Source organism: Clytia hemisphaerica, unplaced genomic scaffold (assembly GCF_902728285.1).
Source record: "Clytia hemisphaerica strain Z4C2 unplaced genomic scaffold, Clytia hemisphaerica genome assembly, whole genome shotgun sequence".
Classification (NCBI taxonomy): Eukaryota; Metazoa; Cnidaria; class Hydrozoa; order Leptothecata; family Clytiidae; genus Clytia; species Clytia hemisphaerica.
This window is the reverse complement of record NW_027103648.1, coordinates 280774-304952: the sequence shown is the minus strand read 5'-3', so window position 1 is coordinate 304952 and position 24179 is coordinate 280774. Positions and strand designations below refer to the sequence as shown.

Below are 24179 nucleotides of genomic sequence, written 5' to 3'. Positions count from 1 at the left end.
AGAAGTTAGGTAAGCGTAGGAAGAAATTTTGTCAGTGGCAGGGGCTTCAAACCCGACTGGAGCTAAATGCCAGGAAGGAAAAAACGCTAAGCCGAAGATTAGCTTAATTTTTCAAAAATTTTGACTTTTGGGGCCTGGGGACGAATTTTTCGTCAAAACGAGGCTAAAAACGGTCGGAATTGGCGCTGAAATTTGGCTCGCTTGTTCCTGGCCAAACTTGTTCCTGGCCAAAGTCTCATATTCTCATATATTCTCCAAGAGCAGCCGCCGGCAGATTTTTTTGAAATATCTGTTCTTTTTTTCTAGGAGAGTAAATTTTGTGGATAAATCTAGGAGAGACTTTCCTCAAAACACCTAGGTAAAATCCAGGGATCGCCTTAAAGACATCTGTTCTTAAAATCCAGGAGCACATTTTAAGGAAAAACACATACAATTTTCCAGCGGACAATCTGTTCAAAAAATCCAGGAGCTAATTTGTGAAAAACACAAACAGATGCCGGATTTTTTTTCTAGGGAGCTTCATAATTTTCTTAAAAGGTCTCATTTTCTAGGAGCATTTTAACTTTCTTAGAGAATAGCTGTTTTATTTTTCCAGGAGCATAATATTTCTATAGAACATATATACATTTTCCAGGATTCCCATTCCAAGCCTTATTGGAGCAAATTTGAGCTTTTAAATCCTAAGGTTCTAAGGTCGTAAGTCTTAAGTTTTATGTTAAAACTCAAGAGTTAAAACTCTACTTTCCAAACGTACTTTAACGCGCTTTAAAATCATTTGTGGTGTTTAAAATTTTGTAGGGAAATCCCCTTTGTCTCAAATGTTTTGTCCATGATTGTACTGAAGTTGAGCCCAGTGCGTTGCGCACGTTCGACTATTTCTTGAATCGGTACCCAGAATGCACTTTCCTGTATCTAGTATAGCTGCTTTCTGATTCGTTGATAGCGTTCCGATCAATCCTTTTTCCGCCATCAGATTGATTATCAAAGTCATGCTGGAATCTATTGATTCTCCTAGAACCTACGAGTCTTCCTTTGTGATACAAGCCTTATTTGATCTTTTCCTGAACCGGAAATATTATGTTCAAACGTAAATTTTGATTTTTGTTTTACAAAACAAACGGAAATGAAAACAATTATCTCATCTTCGACATGATGTTCAAAGAGGATGTTTTCAAAGCTCTGGTTCATATGGTTTACGCTGCAGGAGGTTTAACATTTTAATATTGTAATGGAATTGTTTGATTGTTTTTAAAAGTCCAGATTCGGAAGGTGTTTCCAATGACTATTACACTGATACACGCTTTTTTTTATAAGAATAGTGTACTTAGGATGAGGGTCAAGTATTCTTACGAAATTGCCAAAATTTAGGGTGAAATATTCTTAACGTATTCTTACTTTTTAGACCTGTCTTTTTTATACAAACATGAGAAATGATCAATTTGAGAGTTTTGGACTTTTGAATGAATATTTAGAGCTAAAATTACATTTCTGCCTCAAAGTTTAAATTCAAGTCTAACAACGGAAGTAGTTTTTTCAAGTACAAAATGACTGTATCTTATCAAATTCTGTGAAACTCACCCTCGTTATGATTATGAGAAACTGTAGCTCCGTTTTTATTCCACTTTCGTTAGGGCTGTCCTCGAGTAATAAATAATATTAGGTACAGTTAAAGTCTCCATAACTCGAACAAGCACGGGGAACACGAGTTATGGAGTAAGGTTTATGACGTATTGTTTTAACTGAAAGGACGAGAAAGGTTATTCGAGTTAAGGAAAAGTTAGAGGAATAGAAATTCGAGTTAAAGAGACTACTGTATATGATATTACATTTTTCGTCTTTTTAGTTTTAGTCTATGGAAAACTCCACAACATATAAAGTTTCGATTCACATGGACCACAACGGAACCAATAATCTTCAAGGAGAGAAATGACATTCACAATTTGCCAATACCTCTTCGTGTTCCTACTTTCCCAACAGATGTCAACAGAAGATTTTCACGTGACCGAAAAAAGTGAAAATGGGGAAAACTTTGTCTACAAGAGCGATATTGATCATTTAAAAGAAGTCAAAGGCGTACGATGGTCAGTTGGAGATAACCCTGTATCGCCTAGTAACCATGTCGGCAACCATGGAAATGAGGTCATCGCTCGTAAGTCCAAGACTTTGGTATGGGACTTGGATGAATACTATTGGAAAGGTGAAGACGAGAATAAATTCATGGATAAATCAATGTATCATAAAAATATTAGTGTTTGGAGGGATACAAACGAATGCCAACACGCTCTTGATATGGTTCGGAAACACATCCGGAAAAACATGATTGTACATAAAATTGATATTTCAATGAAAGCTGAGCGATGGGCTATAGCTTTAGCATCGTATTTAGATGAAAATGACCCTGAAAAGATTTACATGAGTAAAGCAGAAGGTTATGGTGGAACTTATGGACAGTTGATTTATTATGCGGACGGTTTGAATCAAGCACCGGGTTGCAGTATGGCTCTTACAGCATGGTTGAGTATGGCGTAAGATTATCCTGAACAAAGTCTTTTTCTTGTATCGGTCAATTTATTGCATCGGTGAACTAAAAAACTCGCCTCTTATTATTTTTATATTTTTGACTTTACATGTTACATATTCCAACTCTCTATTTTTCGCACGGCTGGTAACTTGATCCCTTGAAATTTTTATTGTGGAGATTCGACCAATGATACCAGTGATGCAGTCCTCAATGTCACTTGCCTTGATATTTAGGCTGTGAACTTCCTTTTTAATTTTGATGTTTTTAGTTTACCAATCAATCTTCCTAAATCGGTTTGTATTTCAAAATTGAAACACAGTGGGTTTACAGACATTAAGATAGGCAAGGCAATAAACCATAAACATCAAAATTAAAAACGTCTAGTTAAATGAATTTCACTTAAAATTTTCTTTTTCTTTTATATAAAAGGTATCTCAAATTGGAACTTGTCAATCAAACAGTGATCAAGAATACAAAAGCGATAGCGGGAGATTATGAGCAACTCGTGTGGGAACATTCACATTATTTTGGCGTTGGCTTATCATATAACGAGAAGAAAAAAGCTGGATATGTAGTCATGTTCTTCAACACGAAATTCATTGAAGGAGAGTCAGTTTTGAATTTCAAAATGCCCGAAGGTCGTATTGTGAGACTCGGTAAAATGCCATTATTTATCTTGTGCAAAGTTTAAAAAAGTTATAAAATTATGCCATCACTTTGCATATGATAAGGGAGTGGTCAGAAAGCATCTACTAGGGGAGGGGTGGAGGATTTCAGGGGGGTTCGAATTTTTTTGAGGGTTTAGGGGGAGGGGTTACAAAATATTTTCAATGGAAAAGAGGGGGTGCGAAAGATTTTTGGGCAACTCAAGAGATAACTCATGAGGTCAAATTTCATGGTTTCACATTTGAAGATTTAAAAGATTTTTATCATTGAAATATCATTGTGATAGCCTCACCATTTCAGTTCCTTAACATTGTGTAAAAATTGGTTCAGTGGACTAACAGATAATGTTTGTTAAGGGATCCCTCCTCTCCCAATTTCATATGTCAGCATAGTCCAGCCTTTTTAAGAAGAGCTGAAAATACGATGCTTTTAGCGAACAAAGTGGTTGAAAATTGAAATTTTTCTCTTGTCGGCGCAAACCTTTAAACGGAACTCGAAATATCACTCCTGTGATATTAATTAAGATATTGTATACGAAATGAAAAACTTTACTTTCAAATTTCATATGATTCAGACATTGAAAGCCTCATTTCTTGGCAGAATCAGTCCGAAAATAAGCTTTTTTTTATAAGCAAGTGTATGCCCCTTGGTCAGGCTCGTGTATGCTTAAGTTCTGAAAGCATCCAGGCATAGTTTATGCTTATTATATGCTTAAGAATTATGCTTATGATTCACCCCGAGCCAAGTTTTTTAATGAAATTTCAGAAATTTTGTAAAAAAAATTTTCAGATTTTGCATGAACTTTGGGAGCAGTGGAATGTAGCTAGCCGTGGAATGTCTTATTTTTTACTTGACCTCTACCAAACCAGATAAAAATGACCACTTGAAAAATATTTTAGGCTTACATATATGCTCATGTTATGCTTAGGAATTCTGCAAATTTGAGCCTTCATATGCTTATAAGCGTTATGCTTATAAAAAAAAAACATGTATCTTTGAAGGAAATCAGGAGTTCAAAATCGAAATTTTCTCCTGTCGGAGAAATTCTTTGCCCTTGCACGTTTGAAATCAAGCCTCTTGCTGCCTTCTATATAATAATGTAGTCCTCCCCACATGAGTGCACAACATTTTGATATTGAGGCTTATAGGATCATTCACAATCTGGAAATTTACTGTAGTTAAACCCGATTTGTATGTGACAAGTCGCCCTTATCCAAAAGTAGGTATAAGTAAGTACGATAAGTATAACCCTCACCTTATTAATCAGTCAATTCGAGTGCAGGGGAAAAAAATTAGCAAGTGGGGGGGGGGGGTGTGTTGTGAAATTTTTTTAACCCTTTAGAGGGGGGAGGTTCGAAAAATAATTTCAGGTTAGGGGTGGGGGTGCGAAATTTATTTTTGAATTTTTGAAATATTCTCCACTCCCATATAGTAGATACTTAATCTTAAGATAAGTAATCAATCGTGAGTATTAGATTTTGGCATATCTAAACGTACAGAATTTTGATGGACATGATGCTCATATACATTTTAAACGTTTTCTATGATGTTTCGCAAATTCTTTTTTTTCTTCAGATTTGGGACCGACTCTAAGAATGTCTTTTTTATCAATCTTGCTTAAAAAAAGAATATTGTTTTTTTTTAAGGGACATAACAGTACTTGCGAAATTTGTAAACAAACTGTATGCAGCGGATACAAAATCAAAACAAATGTCACATGTCAAAATAAAAAATCAAACCAGATAGGGCTAATTTTGATTGTTCAATTGTTTTACAAGTTTGTTTTGGACACGTGATTTTAATTGTTCTCTTTAATGACACGTGGTTCGCGCAATGTTTACATTTTACTACTTTTATGTCCCTTTAAATTTCTTAAATTTTTTTCTAATTAAGAATTATTTTTCTTCAGATGTGGCGTTCTGGGAATTTCTACTACCGGGTTTCCGGAATCCGTTAACCGATGTTATCAATTATGAAACCAATCTTGGATATATACCTTGCATCTCACGGCGCTATCATTGTGACAGATGGGCGGCTGAAGGCCAGTGTGACGTCCCTGCTCTGAAATCGTATATGAGGCATTACTGTTATCGTAGTTGTAAAGGCTGTGTTCGTACTGAAGACGTGCCCATTGATGGTGGCTGGTCAGCCTGGACTCAAGTCTCAGAGTGTAGTGCAACCGATTGTAAAGGAGGGTATAAAGTTTATTATCGATTTTGTAACACACCACCAAAACTATATGGTGGTCGAGATTGTCCTGGTGAAAGAGTTCGCAAAAAGGATTGTACGTTACAAGATTGTCCTTCGCAAAAACGAAGTAGGGATTGTTCTGATAGAGATTCTGATTGTGAAAAACGGAAAATGTATTGCCATCATCAAGAATATGGAGCTTTCACCAAAGCACATTGTCAAAAGACTTGCCAAGTTTGTTAAAGTTGAATTGACAATGTCGAAACCTACCATAGAAAAATCAAAAATGAACTATGATTTACTGTCACAATGGGATCAGTAACATTTCATTTGCCTGAAGAGAGTTTCAAACTTTCTTCTTTTTTATTATGCCTGGTGAAAACACATACTCTGGGAAGATTTCAAACCTTCTTAAACTTTTTCTCCTACAATCTTTTCCAATAAACTATAGTTTTAAATTAGTGTGGTTCAAGCATAAGAACGAAATTGGCTGTGTAGACTGTGCTCAATTTTCTGGAATATTTTGTTAGTAAATTTATTTATGACACTTTCTTCATTGTTCAAAAATGTTTGAAAAATAAACCACTTTCAAAAAGAATATGAAGAAAAGACAACACTCATCTTCCTCGTCTCTGGATATATTGTTTTTGACGATTTTGAGTTTACGATTTTCTTTAATAGCGTAAGAAGATTACGAATAATGTTTACTCGATTGTTTTATTTTTCGCTATTTGTCATTTCGAACCAAACCCTCCACCAATTTAAAGACACCAAAATTGAAGATATTGATCGTTTAAATGAAGTCAAAGATGTTCGCTGGTCCCTTGACGATAGTCTGTTACTTAGCAACAAAGATGACAGCTTTAAGAACGAGAATGACGCCATTGACAGTGGCGTTACAAATCGTCATAAAGTTTTAAACCCTCACGAACAATATTTTCCTAAAGATTTCGATGAAAAAAGCGCAATGAAAAAAGCGATGCTTGATTCGAATATTCAAGCGTGGCGTGATGTTGGTGAGTGCCAACACGCAATGAACGTACTTCGCGAGATTATCAAATGTGATATGTCTGTTTTATCATGGTCACTAACCTACGAAGCTGAAAAATGGGCTGTATTGTTAGCATCACGCCTGACGGATAAAACTGTGAGTGATAAAGTGCATTTGAGTCGATCATACGGAGATATGGGACAATTGATTTATTACGCAGAGGGGCTCTTTCAAGGACCTGGGTGTAACATGGCGATAACTGCTTGGTTAAGGTATAAATACAAGGAGTCTAGAGAAAAGTCCGTAGATGATCTTCATTAACTTTGAATTGATCATTGAACCTTTGTTCATTCGAAGGATTTTCGATTCTCAAAGCTTTTGAACCAGTAAAATTTAATGAGAAATTGAATGATAAATAGTATACAAACGACTTAAAGTCTGTCTCAAAAGACACTTTTTTAACATTTTCTCAGCACCTACTCGTGCTATTTTAAAAGTTACATGTACCGTTGGAAAGATATTTTGCTGGAAAATAATCTAAAAATCAAAGACTTTTGAAAAATTGAAAAATGAAGACGAAATTAAGTGCTCACATACTTTTGAGAAAGACTTTGAAAAGTATGAGAAATTAGTTATCGGTGGGTTTTCAAATTCTAATGTTTAAAGTGCTTAAAATAAATATGTCTGGGGTTCTAAAAAAAACATAGTGTACTCTTGTTCAAATCAAAATGGGGATGAAATTTTAGGGTATTTTTCCCTTTCGTTCTGTAGTATAACCTCTTGCTTAAACACTCTTTTTTGTTAAGGCACGGTCTTGGTATAGAAACGATTGATTCTGTTGGTCATCTTTCGCCGTTGGAGCATGGAAAAGTCATCGGAGGTATTTACATATAAATCAATATTTGGAAAAATTCTTGGATGTTGGTCAAATTGCATTTTATTGCGGGAAAAGTTTTCGCAATTTCGCAAATGCTGAGCCTTTTCTAAATTCCCAATGGGACTTAATTTTTCAGATGACACCCGGGTACTCAAAATCTGCGAAATTTAATCCCCGCGAAAATTTATCCCAATAAAGTAGTTGTTTTTCATATTTTCATGCTTGGAACAATTTGAAATTTCTTTGAGATGTTTTTTTCATAGGGATTTTTTTTAAGGTATGTGTACACCTTTTTTCCGATTTTTTGTCAAAAAAAATTTTTTCAGTCAAAGTGGAAGAAAAGTTACTGGATTTCATTTTGGTAAAATCGCGATCTTAAAATCTTTTTTAGATCCAGAGTTATAACAATTTAAGTTTCAAAACAAAGTTCGTCTTATGATGGATTATTTACTCAAATAATTGTCTCTTTCGGAAACAACAAAGACAAAAGAGAGAATTCAGCTGATGTTTATTCTCACCTCTATTGAATAGTAATATTTTTGACACATTTCACTGATTACTCAAATTAACAGCAATCATCTCGTTAAAAAATTCAAATTGATGTAGAAAAAAACGAAATTTTACCACACCATACTAGTTTTAACGAGGTTAAAGTCACCCATAGCATTTAGCTATGAACTTAATTTTTTTTTTATATTTTCAGCAAAGAATTGAACTAAAAAAATGTCTTAGGATTTCTTTTCTAATCGAGTTAAAGCTTCACAATTTCAGGTTAAGTGGAAAAAACTCGAGAAATGAATGATTTTTTTCCAAATTTTAACAATTTTTAAGTTTTCTCGAGTTAAAGTCGATCCAAAAAAAAATCCTAAGACATTTTTTTGGTTCAATCTATTGGGAACATAGTATCGAAATTATTTTTTCAAATTTCAAAAGCTATGGGTGACTTTAACTTCTTTGAAGTAGGTAAGGTTAAAATTCTTAAGATTTTAATTATATCCTGCCCAGTTTTTTAAATTCAGCTGAAAATTTTGCCATTAGAAAGAGAATATTATTGGCATTCAGAAAATATATACTTTTGATGTATAAAAATTTGTTGTTCTAAAGATATGATCAATTAAAGAGAATGTGTCAAGGAAGGTGAACACATACCTTAAGGCTTTTGTAATCTTTCTGTTATTTCAGGGCATTTCAAACAGCTACTTTGGCAAGGATCTCAAAGATTTGGTGCTGGAATATCGTACAACAATGTAACAAGAAGTGGTTTTGTTGTCATGTTCTTCAAAGATTTGATCCAAGAACAATCCAAAGTCAAAATCCCTACAGAACCTTTACGTAAGTATTTGCTTCGCTGTACCTTCAAAATTCCACAAATTTGCACTCCCCCTCTTCGATCCTTCGACATGGCAAAAAAAACTCGATAAGAATTTCGGGTTAGTTATTGTTCCAGAGGTACTATGGATATACTAGTCTGAATCGTAGACCTCTACAAAACCCCAGGTAGTATAAGGAGCACGAATCCGTTAGTGGATGCCAGTAGCCTACGGGTATACACGTCTTACAGCCCCAGTGGAACTTTTTTCTTCAGTGGGGTTAAAAATTCCTTTAGAAATCCCAATTAGGATAGAATTTCTATTGTTTCAAGGTTTAAGAATCCAGTGGTGATGGTTTTGGAGTGTAATTTTTAAACATTGAATTTCGAATGAATGGGATGAAATCAATTTCAATTTCCCAATAGGGCTGAGTTTCTACAGGGTATTTTCCCACCGGGGACGAAATTTTCGCCAAATTTTTCAGTGGGGCTGGGGTCCCAACGGGTCTGTGACACAGGAATGTATGGATAGAGCTGGTAGTAACACTTCCCTTGGTCAGGACCACCGATCAGAAAGGATGTTTTAACTACTAAATCCTTTTTTTCTGTTACAGTCTATTATTATTTTTCGAAATTAACGATGTACTATTTCTTGGGGATGATACTTGCTCTAATGGCTGTGTGGGATAGGTCAAAAGGTCCAACCAAGCAAAATGATTGGCTGCATAAATGATAATTTAAGTTCAACTTTTTAAGCTAAAAATCCAAAAATTCATTATTGGGTTTTTTAATTAACTTTGCAAGTGGGGATGAAGCTTCATTACAGCTTCTTGCCGGAGAGGAACCCCACCTCATGAAGCTGATTTTTCAAGTGACTAACAAAATCATATTTCTCATAAGCTTTGGTAGCTTGCTAATTTAACAACTATATAGAATGTCCTCCCGTACACCACAAAGACTAATTATATTTCATTCCATTGGTTTTCAGAGATGACATTCTGGCAATTACAACTACCCGGCTATAGAAATGCACTTTTTCAACAAAACTCAATCGAAACAAACCTAGGATACACTCCATGTTACTCGAGAATGGCCCAATGCGACGACTGGGCCAAAGAGGGCCAATGTCAGGTACCGGCGCTACAATATTTCATGCATAAAAACTGTTTTCGTAGTTGCACCAAATGCATTTTAGACAGGAACGAGCTGATAGACGGTGGTTGGTCTACATGGACACAGGTTTCCCCCTGCTCTTATGTAGACCAACTTGACAGTTTTAAAGTCTTCTATAGATTTTGTAACACACCACCTAAAATGTTCGGTGGGAAAACTTGTCCTGGACACCGTGTTCGGCGTGTGCCTTGCAATATGTATGAACCAGGATCAAAGAGACGAGGAAGTAGGGATTGTTCCGATAAAGATCCGGATTGTGAAAAACGGAAAATGTATTGCGATCATCAAGAATATGGAGCTTTCACCAAAGCACATTGTCGAAAGACTTGCCAAGTTTGTTAAGATTTGGTTGAATAATATATTGACCTTATGAATACAGTGGACCCCTCTTTCGATTTTTCTCTGTCAGATACCTCTAACTAAATTCTTTTTTTCTGTCAGATACCTCTAACTAATTTTTTTTTTTCTGTCAGATACTTCTAACTAAATTCTTTTTTCTGTCAGACCAAATTTTAACGTTGAGCAAAATCGACCCTGTCAGATACACTTTTTAAAATCTAGTGACTTCATAATAATGTCAGATCAGGTCAGATATTAAAAGGAAAGAAATCGTTCCCTGCGCATTATCAGCTTTTTAATACTGATTGATAGGTCAGGTTTGTCAGTATATAATTTAAGCCTGAGCTACACAACGACATGTTTGGAGGGACCCCTGAAATGTTGTTTACTCGAGTTTAATGTATACATGCAAGATCTTGTAACAAAAAACGTCGTCAAAAAACCTTTAGAGAAAATTCCTTTCTATAATGTATCAAATCCAGGAAAAATAGCTGTAAAATCCCGGAAAAATTGGTCGACAATCCTTATACCCAGATCCACTTGCACCTCTTTTTTATGTTTTACTGATTTTGTGATACATCTTCTCTCCTTTCGTGAGCGCTATCAAAATTCAAAAAGCAAGCTAAGGGTGGATACGAGTTTGGTTACTGGAATCTTTGTGTGGAAAATGGAATCTTACGGAAAACGAGGTAAACATATTCAAAGTATGAGGTGATCTCTGCTTTACTGTACGTTTTTACTTTAATCTTTTGAAAAATTTGTGTATCTGCTGCGCCGTCTACTCTTGTCTCCCGAATAGTCGTCCCCCGCTAATTCTTAAGAGAAAAAAATCCATCCCCCGCTCTTATTAAGACCCCCCTCCCGCTAATTAAATTCGAATAATTCAATATTTTATTACTGTGTAGATAGATCTTAAACTTGTTAAAATTTTTTGCTAGTATTGCGGTTCTTATTTTAGGTATTCATTTGCTAAAGTTTCTTTTTTGTTGTTGAAATTGATATCAGTTTAAAAAAATTCTGTCTTCAAATTACTCCCCCTCTTATTCCACCCCCCCCCGCGCTTATTAGAATTTAGAAAATTTTCCTACCCCCCTGTATCGGGAGACAAGCAAGAGTAAAATCGCTAGCGAAAAAGTTTCATGCAAGAATTCCGATTCTAGCATATTATGTATTATTAAGAGGTTGTAGTATACTCTGTGGTCTTAGTATGGTACAGCTACACACGACTGTATTAGTAAGCCTTATCGTAGGTGTGTATTGATGTTTTCATTCGGAACCGACTAGTATATATTACATTTTATCTGTTTATAATGGCTCAACACCTTACTCTAATCCTCTAGAATGAAGGGTGTATTGTGAGTGACTCATACTTTTACGTTAAAGTCCGACCCGACTGGATCAATGAAATAAAAGTTCAGAGTTTTCAAAAGCAAAAGAAGAAGAACGCAAGAACGTCTATCGAGTCTAGTTTGACTGTTTGATTGAAGAAAATAAAGAAAAGGTATTCGAAGGTTGAGGATTGCTGATTGTGATATTATATTCTATTATTCAAGATATTCTTTTTATGATATAGAAGGGAGGAAGACCATGCTTATACCGACAAAAAAACAGACAATTTCACGAAGAGAAGAATGTATCGGTATTGCGTTTTCGAAGAAAAGATCAAAACCAGGGTTTTAATATTTCAATTTGGGTGCTTCTATCGTTCGACAATCGAATTTCAATCGGTCGATTGCGTTCAATTTGGTTCGACTGGTTCGATTGTCAATTCCGTTCGATTGAGATCGTCTGGCTATATGTTGGATTATATAGGCCCGTTTCATGTTAGCCTGGATATCCAAGCTCAAAATTTAAGAAAAAACAAAATTTACCTCAACATACAAAGTTCTTAAATTATAGAGCTTGGTCTCCCTAGAGAATGAAAGTGAAAACCCATGTTTCCTAGCCAACCCAGGGCAGCAAATCAGAAATTAATAAAAAGCAGTCTTACAAGATCTAAAACTATTTAAAACATCCAAAGATTACACCAAAGTCCATAAAAAACTTTGCATGCATTATCATGACCAACCATGTTTTCTTGGAAAATGAACTTGCCTCTGTTTTCTTCTTTTTCATGTTTTCATGTAATCAATCTCTCGCTCGCTGACCATCGAAGAGTACGGACGTGCCTCTAGACGCATGACCTAGGGCAAGAACACACCTACCTATCTTTAGTGAGTCGAACTTTTTCTGAACTTATTCTTCTTCAACCAACAATGGGTCGTAGAGGAAGAAAACCAAATAAGAAAAGCTCAACATCCTCTGAAGAAAATGATTACGATGAAAGTGATTTTTTCGTTGATCGTTCAAAGTTAGCAATCACCCAGGAAATGTTTACTGAAGAGATCGCTAAACTACATGCTTCTCTCTCAGAAGAAATCTCTAATGCTAGTGCAGAAATTATCAAGCAACTAAAAAGTGAGAATGAATTATTAAAAGAGGAATTGAAAGAAACAAAAAATAGACTGACAAAGATTGAAATTGAGAATATAAACCTACAGCAATATGTAAGGCGAAATAACGTAGAAATTCACGGAATCCCAGACGAAGAAGACGAAGATCTGGAATCAAAAATCATATCGATAGCCGACAGCATTGGCATTGTTATCCACAAATCCGACATAGAAGCTTGTCATAGATTGAAAAAAAGTAAAAAAGACAAAAACTCACGAACAATTATTAGATTTGTCAATAGAAAGAAATGTGATATCTTACATCAAAACAAAAAGAATTTTAAGGGAAAAGCTGCGAAAGAGAAACTGGCAAGAATTGGTATTAATAATAACATTTTCATTAACTGTAATCTGGCTCCTTATACAAAATTCCTATGGAGCTCATGTAAAAAACTCTTTGACGAGAAACTAATTGATCGTTTTTGGGTATATAATGGTACTATTTTCATTTCAAGCAAAGAAAACGGGATTGATGTAAAGACAAAAATCGAACATTTGAGTGTGTTAGAAAGTACTTTTCCAGGATACGATTTTAAGACCAAGGTTCCATCATAAATTTCTACATATTTTAGATCTTATTTTGTCAAAATATTTATTTTTTTTTTCTTCTCGGGGATACTCCCCTAATTTCTATATTTCGCGTTGTGCTGTGATTTCTCATTTTAGTTTAAATTACAACCCGTACGCGTGCTTTGTTTTGATTTTGTGTTGCTCTCTCTCGGTCCGCAAAATTCATAATTGCAGACAGAGAACTGCATGCGTACTTTTTTACATTCTTGTTTTAAAGTTTCCTTTCACAGCTCATTCTGGTGTTTCTCCATGGTTTTTCTTTTTTTTGACCTTGTTTTGACTCTATAAAGATTGGTAAGTTTCACTTTATGCCTACACAATATCCTTGCTCAGTATGCTCTAAATCAGTTAATGAAGGCAACTCTATTTTTTGTGATTCCTGTAAACTTTGGACTCATTTTAAATGCTCAGGGTTATCTCTTGCTGAATTCCATTTTTTATCAGACAGTACCAAAGATTGGTACTGTCCTAAATGCCTCCTTGGCTCACTTCCTTTCAAACCTGAAATTCAACCTTCCTCCTCTGGTGCTCTGAACCCTAAAATTCTCGAGATTGCTCGCAATCTTAGTCTTATCTCTGATCATTGCTCAAATAATTGTCTTGACCTTGACAATGTGATGACTGCCGACTGTAAGTATTACCAAAACCTCTGATTTTCAAAAACTTGTTCGTGAAAACGGACCCTTTTCCTTTTCTTCTTTTCACCTGAATATTGCTTCCTTAGCTCTACATTTTGATGACTTAACTACTCTTCTTTCTAAACTTAACTTCAATTTTGACGTAATGGCTATTACCGAGACCCGTCTTTTGAAAGGCAAAAAACCTTCGTTTAACTTCAATCTTGAGAACTTTCATGTACCAATTCATACTCCTACGGAGGCTTCTGTTGGTGGCACTATGTTATACATCTCAAAAAATCTAGACTATGAACCTCGCAAAGATCTTGATTCTATGCTCTATTATCCAACTCTTCTTGAATCCACTTTTGCAGAAATATCTTGTCCGAATTCCACTAACACCATCGTTGGATCAATCTATAAACACCCACTTCTCTCTCTTGATGAATTCAACAAACTCATAGAATCATTTTTAAATAAAATTAACAAAGAAAATAAACAAATTATTCTTCTTGGTGATTTCAACATTAATCTTCTCAATGCTCCTTCCGATTCTAACATATTATCTTACCTGAACAACTTTGGATCACACTTTCTTATACCTAATATTTTCCTTCCTACTCGTATTACTGACCACTCTATGACACTTATTGATAATATCTTTTCCTCAATTTCTGAAAAACACAGTTTTTCAGGTAATCTGCTTTATTCCATCTCTGATCATCTTCCCCAATTTCACCTTATCTGTGGTTCTTCTAACAAACCAAAGCCTGGTAAATCTTCTAGGAAAGATTGGAAAAATTTTGTTTTACCTTTTTTAAAATAATTTTATTCTAGACTTTCTTGGCACTGATTGGGCAAACAAATTATATCACATAACAGATGTTGATCAAGCTTTCAAAACATTCTATGATCTAATTCAAAACCTAATTGATCAACATGTTCCAACTGTAATTGTGACAAAACGCCAACAAAAAACCAGAGCTAAACCATGGATCACCCCTGGGATTATCAAATCAATTTCTCAACGTCAATATTACTCAAGGAAATATATCAAAACCAAAGACCCAATTATGAAAACTTTTTATTATCAACGATACAAAACTTACAAAAACCTCATAGTTACTCTTACACGTAAGAGCAAAAATAATCATTATTCCAGGTTTTTCTCTGTCCATGCTACTAATATTTTGAAAGTCTGGGAAGGTATCAGAGAGATCATTGGCTCAAATTCTAAATCATCTCCCTCGTCTATTCGTGTTAATGGTCATCTTACCTCAGATCCAAAAGTTGTTGCCAATGGCTTCAATGACTTTTTTACATCCATTGCAGAGACTGTTCGCTCCAAAATTGGTCCAACCAACCATCACTTTTCCCATTATCTTAAGAACCGCATCAGAAATTCTATTTTTCTTGACCGTGTCAACCCAGCTGAAGTTTTATTAATTATTAAATCCCTTCCCCTAAATAAATCATCTGGTCCCAATAGCATCCCCCAAAAAATCCTTCGCCTTTTAAAATTTGACCTTTCTGGACCGCTATCTTTTCTTTTTAACCTTTCTTTTGAATGTGGTTCTTTCCCCACAATGCTTAAACTTTGCAAAGTAATTCCTGTTTTCAAAAACAAAGGCTCCCCTCTTGAGATCTCTAATAATTACCGCCCAATTTCTTTACTTTCCAACATCGAAAAAATTCTTGAAAAACTTATGTACTCTCGTATCATTACTTTTCTAGATTCTCATCGCGTATTTTTTGAACGTCAATTTGGTTTTCGTAGATCTCACTCAACAATCCACACTTTGCTTAACATTGTTGAACGTATTCGTAAATCTCTTGATAGTGGTGACTTTGCATGCGGTGTGTTTGTTGATTTGCAAAAGGCTTTTGACACTGTTGATCACTCTATTCTGATTTCAAAATTAAATCATTATGGAATCAGAGGCAAAGCTAATGAATGGTTTAGATCGTATCTATCCTATAGATCTCAGTTTGTTTCCATCTCCTCCACTGAGTCTTCTATTAAAATAATTCCTCATGGAGTTCCACAAGGCTCTGTTCTTGGACCCCTTTTATTTTTAATTTATATAAACGATCTTCACAATGCCATCTTTTCAAGTGAAACTTTTCATTTTGCTGATGATACCCACCTCTTACATTTTAACCCTGATCTGCTTTCATTATGCAACAGAGTCAATCGTGACTTGAGATCCCTCCAAACATGGTTGAAATCGAATAAAATTTCCCTTAATGCAGGGAAAACAGAATTTTTAATCTTTAGACATTGTCGCAAACCTCTTCCTTTCATCCCTTTTCTTAAAATCGGAGGTAAGAAAATCTTTCAAAGCTCCCATATCAAAATATCTTGGTATTTTGATTGATTCGCATCTCAATTGGAAAGCTCACACCACTTTTTTGTCAGCCAAACTTGCTCGAGCAAATGGTATCTTATCTAAGCTCAGGCACTACGTTCCAACAAAAACTCTAGTTAACATCTACTTCGCTCTATTTCACTCTCATCTCCAATATGGTTGTCAGCTCTGGGGCCTCACTGAAAACACCACACATCCAAACCTATATTTATTCTTCAAAAGAAAGCCTTACGTCTCATGACTTTAATTCCTTTCAATGTCCTTCTTCTCCACTCTTTTCTGATCTTAAAATTCTTAAAATCTTTGACCTAGTCAAATCTCTTAATATTTCATTTGTTCACAAATTCTTGAACAATAGATTACCCCAAGATCTTCTTAATTTTTTTTGAATTTGTTCAGCTTGAAGCTGAAGGTGACGATAATCAAGGTACCAGAGGAGCAAGATTGAAGCTCCTTTTTGTTCCTTCCTACAATACCATTACTTTTGGTAACAAATCTTTTTCTAAAATCTGCATAATACAATGGAATAGTATTCAGCGATCTTATCCAAATATTACTCTGAGCTCATCTGATTCTAGCTTTGTCAAATCTCTTGCCTTTACTCACTGTCTTAGGGAATACTGAGCACACTCCCTACCCACAGCTTATCTTTAATCCGTAAATAAATAAAAATTTTCAAATTAATCTACTGAAATAATTTATGTATTTTACAATTGTTACTTGCACTTAGGTGGCCGCATTTTTATGATTAGTCCAGGCTATAAGGCGGTCTCCATCCTTTTTTATTTTGTGGATACCGTCTCATGTATTTTAAGTGTTCAAATGGTAAATAAATAGTTACTTACTTACTTACTTACTGTAACAGAAAGCCCTATCTTCACTAGAAACTGGAGGACTATCCTATTTTTGCTTTAGAATTGCTCCGCGCTGTGTAGATTGGCCCTTACGGCTTTAGCAAAGTGAGCGCAAGCAAGCGGACTGCATTCTCTTAAAGAGAATGCAAATCGCTCTAGGGAGACCAGGCTGTAAATCAGAACATAAAATATCTAAAACTAGACTGTGAAATAATTTACAGCCTGGATATCCAGGCTAGTTTCATGTCATCACATGTTTACATCAGCTCATTACGACCCGCAAAACGGCCCGACTTTCAGAGGCAAAAAAGACAACAACATTAGCTGGACAGTCGGGTGTATAAGATAAAAACTGCAATTATTGCTCTTTTAGGAAATTATTGCAGAAAACGGCAATTTTTTTAACGATGAAATGCTGAATCAGCAAAATGTGTTCTCCTTTTAAGGGCAAAGATTTCAGATGTGTTTGAAAATAGTAAAATTGCATTGAGAAAAAGGTTTTTCGGTTTTTTAAAACTAAGTGATTTTTTCAATTTTTCGTTGCTTAATAACATGAAAAGTTCTAAAATAATAAGTTAAAAGATCCTGCATCAATGCCGAAACACAGCCAGAAAGAGATAACAAAACCCCCGTTGTAAATTTGTTTACATATGACTCGATTTTGCTACCTGCATTTCTAACAAAAAACAGTTGAAAAAAAAAAACTATAACGAGGCACAGTGGGCCTACTTATCGCGAGGGTGTCAAATACCACGTGTTCAATAAAAAAATCAACTTTTATTTGCAACAGCAATAATTGCCGAAAACGGCAATTTTCATTTATTTACTTTTTTATTTTTCTGCTGATTCAGCATTTCATCGTTAAAAAAATTGCCGTTTTCGGCAATAATTTCCGAAAAGAACAATAATTGCAGTATTTATCTTAAACACCCGACTGCTGGAGGCATGCAGTTTCTGTCAATTTTCTCAGGATCTAGAAGGAATTTTGAATAGAAATTTTAGTATGTTATCTAATAACTATATTCTCCATATGAGAATGCAGTCCGCTTGCTTACGCTCACTTCGCTAAAGCCGTAAGGACCAATCTACATGGCGCGGACATAGTATGAATTTTCAAGGATGGCTTTATAGGGGGGATGGGCAATTTTCCAGTTAAAATGGGGGTTTGAGCTTATAGGGGGGATCAAATAAAAATGGGGGGGATAGTAACTTTTTGGTTAAAAAATTTTTTTTTATGTTATATGTTGATTTAAGTCAATAAAATTTAATATCACATAAATTATATGATGGGGGCTCGGACCCCTGTAAATGGTGCGGGATCAAAAAATTTTAAAAATAGGGGAGATACCTTTATAAGGGGGATGAAATATTAATGGGGGGTTCAGACCCCTCTGCACACTATGGCGGAGCAATTCTGAAGCAAAAATAGGATAGTCCTCCACTTGCTAGAGCTTTCTGTTATTACATGAAAACATGAAAAAGAAGAAAACAGAGGCAAGTTCATTTTTCAATGTTCATGGACTCTGGTGTAATCTTTGAATGTTTTAAATGGTTTTAGATCTTGTAAGGCTGCTTTTTATTAATTTTTGTTTTGCTGCCCTGGATTGGCTAGGAAAGTTTTGGAAACATGGGTTTGCACTTTCATTCTCTAGGGATACCAAGCTCTATAATTTTAATACTTTGTATGTTGAGGTAAATTTAGTTTTCTCTAAAATTTTGAGCTTGGATATCTAGGCTAGATTTCAGCCACTTGGCAATTTTGAACTTTCTTTATCGCACCGAGTAGGCTTTTAAATCAAGGGGGGGTTTCAGGGGGTACCCGATTCCGCAATTCCGCCAATTTTTTCTTCAATTTCCGTCAAACCGTCTTAAATTGAACCAAAATTCCGTCACCGAAAATTCCTTTGAAATTCAATATTTTTGTCGCAAATTTTGAATATCTTTTACCAATTCCGAAATTCCGCAAATTTTTTTGCTAAATTCCGCTTTTCCGCACTAAAATTGTCTAATTTTCCGTCTCCGTCAGAGAACCCAATTTCCGTAATTCCGTCTAAATTTTTGCCAAATTCCGCCACTCTGTCCGAAAAAAGGGCCGATTCCGCTCCTCCGCCAACCATGAAACCCCCCCTGATCAAGGTGGGCATTCTCTAATTCTCCAATCGGGGTTCCGGTCATTTTGAATTAAAACAAAAAAGTTAAAAAGGGCGCGCTATCAGTATGAAAGTTATCATGACATGTTATGAGCTATGATCAACTTGGTGGAGTTATCAAAACAAATTTGTTGTCAAAGAGATTTAACAGTAAGTGAAAATACAGGCCAGATATCAACAGTCCCATGTTTCGACCAATCGTCCCAAGTTAGAGCAGTTGACGGTAGTATTGATGTTTTCCTAATTTATGTATTTAAGACTTCCTTGGATTCCTGATTTTTGTAAAAGCTAAAATTTGTCATTTCAGAAATCAATATTAAAAAACCAAGATTACAAGTAATTACAAGTAATCGAGTAGTATTCAATACATAGTCATGGTAAGCTTTTTTTAACTTTTTTATTTTTGATAAGATTGCTGATTACAGATTAGCTGTATACTATAAACAATATTTTATAGTTAAGAAACCATGACTCTATTCTATTTGATTGAGATGCAGGAGGCTCTAAGGTCCATTTTGGCAACTATAGACGCATTCATTATGACCCTTTGTGTCATTTAAAATGACTTTTTGGACCCAGTAATTATGGTGTACTGCTCTTGTTTATGTAAGGTATTTTTTGCAAAAAATTAATTTGTGACTCATCTTAAAATAAAAAGATTAAGGACTTGGTGTTTTTTTTTAGTTTAGGTAACTGTTAGCATTTTCAGGCTAAATAAATAAATGGTAGCTTTTAATTTTGACTGTGATTTGAAATATTTAATCTAACTGTGTTTCTTTCTTTATATATTTTAGATTCAATACATTTTGTTGTTCAGTCGCCAGGGCAAACTTAGACTTCAAAAATGGTATCATGCCATTCCCTTGAAAGACAAGAAGAAGATCACCAGAGATTTGACAACAATGATTCTTTCTAGGAAACCAAAAATGTGCAGTTTTCTTGAATACAAAGATTTAAAAGTTGTTTACAAAAGGTAAGTAAGAGTTTAGCTTTCACTTGTGAAACTTTCTTAAAAAACTTATTGATTAAAATTTACATAATGCACAAGCTAGATACACTGAAAAACCAATGTCCCTACTTCAATGATAGTGTCTATTCAAATTCATTTTCAATACCTTAAGCTTCTAGTTAATTTGAAATAAAACTCTAATGTAGATGTACTTTTAGTATTATATCATGTTGATAATTTAATAGAACTAGTACTAGTACTGAATAAAATGAACAATGTTATAGTTAAATTTGATCAAGACAATTACCTATCCTATTTTTCTGAAAAAAATTCCTCTCTCTCAATTCTGTCAATTTCTTCTACGGCAAGAGCTCTTTTTGTTACCCAATGCATGTTATGTTTCGAAATTTTGTCAGAAGTGGACATTTCTTTTTCTGAATCAACTCGTCTCATATAACACACCAATTTATTGACTGTTTATTTTGTTTTTATTGTTTTTGAATGAGTTGTTACTCTATATTATTGTAAATGATTGAAATTTGATATGAAGTTATTTGGATTAACATTAAATCCTCAAAATATTTGCTTTTTTAAAAATGATTCGAAAAGTTCTTTTCTCCACATATCTCAAACACATCTCGGATGATACAACCCATCATACAGTTTAGTGATCCTGTGCCATTTATGGTGCTCAAAACTTCTTCACAATTATTTTTCAGATATGCTAGTTTGTTTTTCTGTGTTGCTATTGAAAGAGGAGACAACGAACTGTTATCACTAGAAATCATTCATCGATACGTTGAAATCCTAGATAAATATTTTGGAAATGTAAGTAGGTGTTTTTATACCAAAGCAAGCTGTAGTTTAATGTTGTATATATTATGTCGCTTTACTTATCGATTGATTGTAAAAATTAATTGCCTTGCTAATTATTTTTTTTTGATTTTAGTATTGAATTCTTTAAAATTCTTTTAAATTTGAAATTATTATTTTAAAGGTTTTGTTTTTACAAGTGTTCCCGTTTCATATCAGACACATATTTCATATCAGGACAGTGTCTGCCTTTTGTTATATTATGCTGATATAAGCAAAAAATGTTTCTCTTTTCCTCTTTCTGACCAATCTTGCTCCATATCTGTGCCAATTCAATGCGAAAAAGCTCATAGTGTGCAGGGGGGTCAAGGTCCCACCTAAAATTTCAGGTCCCAGCACTTGAGAAACTCCCACCTGATAGTTGACTTTCCAAGTCCCACCTAAAATAGGGATTTTATTTAATAAAATTTTTTTAATTACCAAATTTCGATGTGCTGACCTCCCCTTCAATTCCAATAAAAAGTTAGGGGAATTTTCAATGAAAAACAGATTACAGGATTCAAAGACAAATATGTAAAAATCTAAAATTTAAAATAATTTTTCTTTCAAGATTTCCATAAGAGTCCCACCTAAAGATTTCTAGTCCCACCTCAACCTCAACCTTATACTCCCACCTGGCTGTTTTGGACCCAAAAATCCAAACCCACACTGTGAAGCTTATGAATTAAAATTGATGAGTAAGCAAACGATATCACTCTTATTTAAAAAACAAAACCTTTATATGAAAATCTTATCTTTATTTTTATTACATTTTAGGTCTGTGAGCTGGATATCATTTTCAATTTTGAAAAGGTATTGTTTGAAATTTTACTACGTTAGACCCTCCCTCCCTTATTACAAATAAGTGATATTGTTATGAAATACACTGAAAAGTTCCTTCGATTTTATGTACCTTTGTACTTTGACTTTGAATTCTTGAGTTAGGTCAAGAAATCAACCATCTGCTTTAATTCTCCATGTTGTTTATCTTGAGGCTTTCAAATTGTTTATGAGTAAGTTTGTGTTTGTTTTAGTGACTTTCATCAAAGTTTCTTTTGGGAAGCTGCAGGTTTTTCTTTAAGGTTTTTCAGTTGGGAAAGTTATATCAGGTTGCATCATGCCTTTACTCTGAACCCGGAACCCGGACGTTAAGAAATACAACCATGGGTTTCGCTCCTATTAATTAGATCTTTTGGTATATTATCATCAATTCAAATTCAACACTTCACTACAAACGGTTTTAAACGAGTGAACTAAATCCTTTAATTTTTATCTTTGGTTTTTCCTTACCCAGGCATACTATGTATTAGACGAGTTGATCTTGGGTGGACAAATACAAGAAACGAGTAAGAATGTTGTATTGAAAGCCATCGCACAACAAGATGTTGTCCAAGAGGTAACAGATTTCTTTGATTTCAACCCTTCAAACCCGAGTTACGTGTATATATGTTCAAAATTTACCAATCTACCAGACTTAAGGTTATAACTCCTAACCACTTAATTTAAAAGGGCATATACCTTGTCTATAACCTTTTTTTTAAATTGCGTTTTATTTGTAAGACTTGATCTGCTGGAAAGTTTTCAATTCCAGAACTAAAAAGCCTTAAAAATGGATGTTTTGGGACTTACATCTAGCATTTTCAGCATTTTACTACACAAAATTTAAAAAATTTCAGACTTAAAAAGGCTTTCTAATGGTCCCAATACCATTCTTACTCTCAAAGTTACAAGCTTTTATGCCAGTTTTTGGATTTGTTTTTCAATGAAGACCCTTGATTTTTCAATCATTTCATTTTAGGATGGCGAGGTTCCTTCACTCAAAAACGTTCTAGATGAACTTGGTTTGTCGTAGAATCTCCCCCAACCAAAAAAAAACAAAAAAAAACAGGTTCTGTTGATGTTTTAGTCCTTTAGAGCGAATTGGTCTTAAACCATCGAGTAATGATATTTGATTGGTTTTATCATCTAAACCATCCCGAAGACTAATTTTTCTGGAAAGCTAATTTTCTTATAAATCTCTACTATTTTTCTTCGTAGGATTGATAATTGATTTAGCTTATTTGTCTAGTGTGTGTGTTTTTAAAGTGTTGATTATTATTTTGACTCGTTATTTGTTTTCTTGTAACAATATAGTGTTTTTCTTGCGATTATTTTTATATGGAAGACTATTTTCTAGATTGCACCTTTGCTCAAAACTTTTCTAGGTAAAAATGTTGAATGTGAATGCGAATGTTGTGTTGTACTTTCAAGATACCTAGATTATTTTCAGGATTTGATTCATAGTTAATAATAAGCTTTTAGATTTCCCCTACCTATAGTATCTGTCCATGTAGATTTATTCAGATTTTCAATTACTAGAAAGTTCCGCGTGAAATCTTTTGTCTTAATTTGGCTTAAACGCTGTTGACGTATTTTGAAATTGGAACCATTTTGCACATTTCAGTTAGGTTGTTTGTTATCATACTGATATTTTTGTTTGTGGTCACGAAATCTATTTTTAAAGTTATGTGAATGGACTTGATGAAACCACCGCTATCAGTTTTCAAGGATCTGTTTTCTACATTATCCAGTGATCTCGATAATTTGGTTATTAATTGGCTCCTTAAAACACCAATAAACGTACGATGGTATTTCTTTTTGTGATATTTAAACTTCATTGATCCCAAGAAGCTCCAATATGCTTCTTTCAATTGAGGGTTTAAAAACCAGCATTTTCTGAATCCACTTTTAGCACTTACTTGTCCTTTAGATTTCATTCGAGCCAAACGGTAGACTTGGTTTTCGACTATATATGTTTTTGTTATTTATGTTATATTGACAATTGGTAATTGCAAGGGTTTTAGATATTTTAAGTTTAAAGTTGTTATTATTTTGACATCTGATGTATTTATTTGTCAATTTTTTGGTGTATTATTTTGTGTGCCTCATTGCATTTTTTCTTTTGGTATTTTTTAGTTGTTTTTTGACGATACATTTCAAATTTTGTATTAGAATATATTTATTACTATCTTAACAATACTATGAATCTTAAGGAAAAAGAAAGATAATTGAAATACTTTTGTATTAGAGAAAACGTGTGACATTACTTTATTCGATTGTGTATACACCCCGTGGTTTTTCTCGGTAAATGATATTCAAATCCTCACTTTTCTAAGCATATCTAGGCTCAGATATAGCAAACATTTAAGTATCTCATTCTGCCAAACATTACCTTGAGCCCACGAATGTATTTTTCTGATTTCGACTGGGATTTTACGGGA

General features: G+C 34.3%; 3 protein-coding genes across 3 annotated transcripts; all 3 read left to right on the top strand.

Moving 5' to 3' along the window:
* Positions 1-1588: 1588 nt before the first annotated feature.
* LOC136802999 (uncharacterized) lies at positions 1589-5973 on the top strand. The gene is made up of 3 exons (XM_067059747.1): positions 1589-2525; positions 2951-3177; positions 5097-5973. The coding sequence occupies exons 1-3, from the start codon at positions 1927-1929 to the stop codon at positions 5618-5620; spliced, it is 1350 nt and encodes a 449-aa protein (XP_066915848.1). The 5' UTR covers positions 1589-1926; the 3' UTR covers positions 5621-5973.
* A 50-nt stretch (positions 5974-6023) lies between these two features.
* On the top strand, positions 6024-10088 carry LOC136803001 (uncharacterized). Its single transcript, XM_067059750.1, has 4 exons — positions 6024-6640; positions 7175-7248; positions 8428-8577; positions 9543-10088. The coding sequence occupies exons 1-4, from the start codon at positions 6078-6080 to the stop codon at positions 10067-10069; spliced, it is 1314 nt and encodes a 437-aa protein (XP_066915851.1). The 5' UTR covers positions 6024-6077; the 3' UTR covers positions 10070-10088.
* A 9323-nt stretch (positions 10089-19411) lies between these two features.
* On the top strand, positions 19412-23992 carry LOC136803007 (AP-1 complex subunit sigma-2-like). Its single transcript, XM_067059755.1, has 6 exons — positions 19412-19495; positions 19913-20091; positions 20787-20895; positions 21697-21732; positions 22214-22315; positions 22718-23992. The coding sequence occupies exons 1-6, from the start codon at positions 19493-19495 to the stop codon at positions 22769-22771; spliced, it is 483 nt and encodes a 160-aa protein (XP_066915856.1). The 5' UTR covers positions 19412-19492; the 3' UTR covers positions 22772-23992.
* The last annotated feature ends 187 nt before the right edge of the window (positions 23993-24179 follow it).

Bases quoted from the DNA above. Each gene is read 5' to 3' on its own strand.
- LOC136802999 (XM_067059747.1), top strand. From the start codon at position 1,927: ATGACATTCACAATTTGCCAATACCTCTTCGTGTTCCTACTTTCCCAA. The intron at 2,526-2,950 runs GTAAGATTATCC...TTTATATAAAAG, and splicing joins ACAGCATGGTTGAGTATGGC to GTATCTCAAATTGGAACTTG. The intron at 3,178-5,096 runs GTAAAATGCCAT...ATTTTTCTTCAG, and splicing joins AGGTCGTATTGTGAGACTCG to ATGTGGCGTTCTGGGAATTT.
- LOC136803001 (XM_067059750.1), top strand. From the start codon at position 6,078: ATGTTTACTCGATTGTTTTATTTTTCGCTATTTGTCATTTCGAACCAA. The intron at 6,641-7,174 runs GTATAAATACAA...TTTTTTGTTAAG, and splicing joins GCGATAACTGCTTGGTTAAG to GCACGGTCTTGGTATAGAAA. The intron at 8,578-9,542 runs GTAAGTATTTGC...ATTGGTTTTCAG, and splicing joins AATCCCTACAGAACCTTTAC to AGATGACATTCTGGCAATTA.
- LOC136803007 (XM_067059755.1), top strand. The intron at 20,896-21,696 runs GTAAGTAGGTGT...ATTACATTTTAG, and splicing joins TAGATAAATATTTTGGAAAT to GTCTGTGAGCTGGATATCAT. The intron at 21,733-22,213 runs GTATTGTTTGAA...TTCCTTACCCAG, and splicing joins TCATTTTCAATTTTGAAAAG to GCATACTATGTATTAGACGA.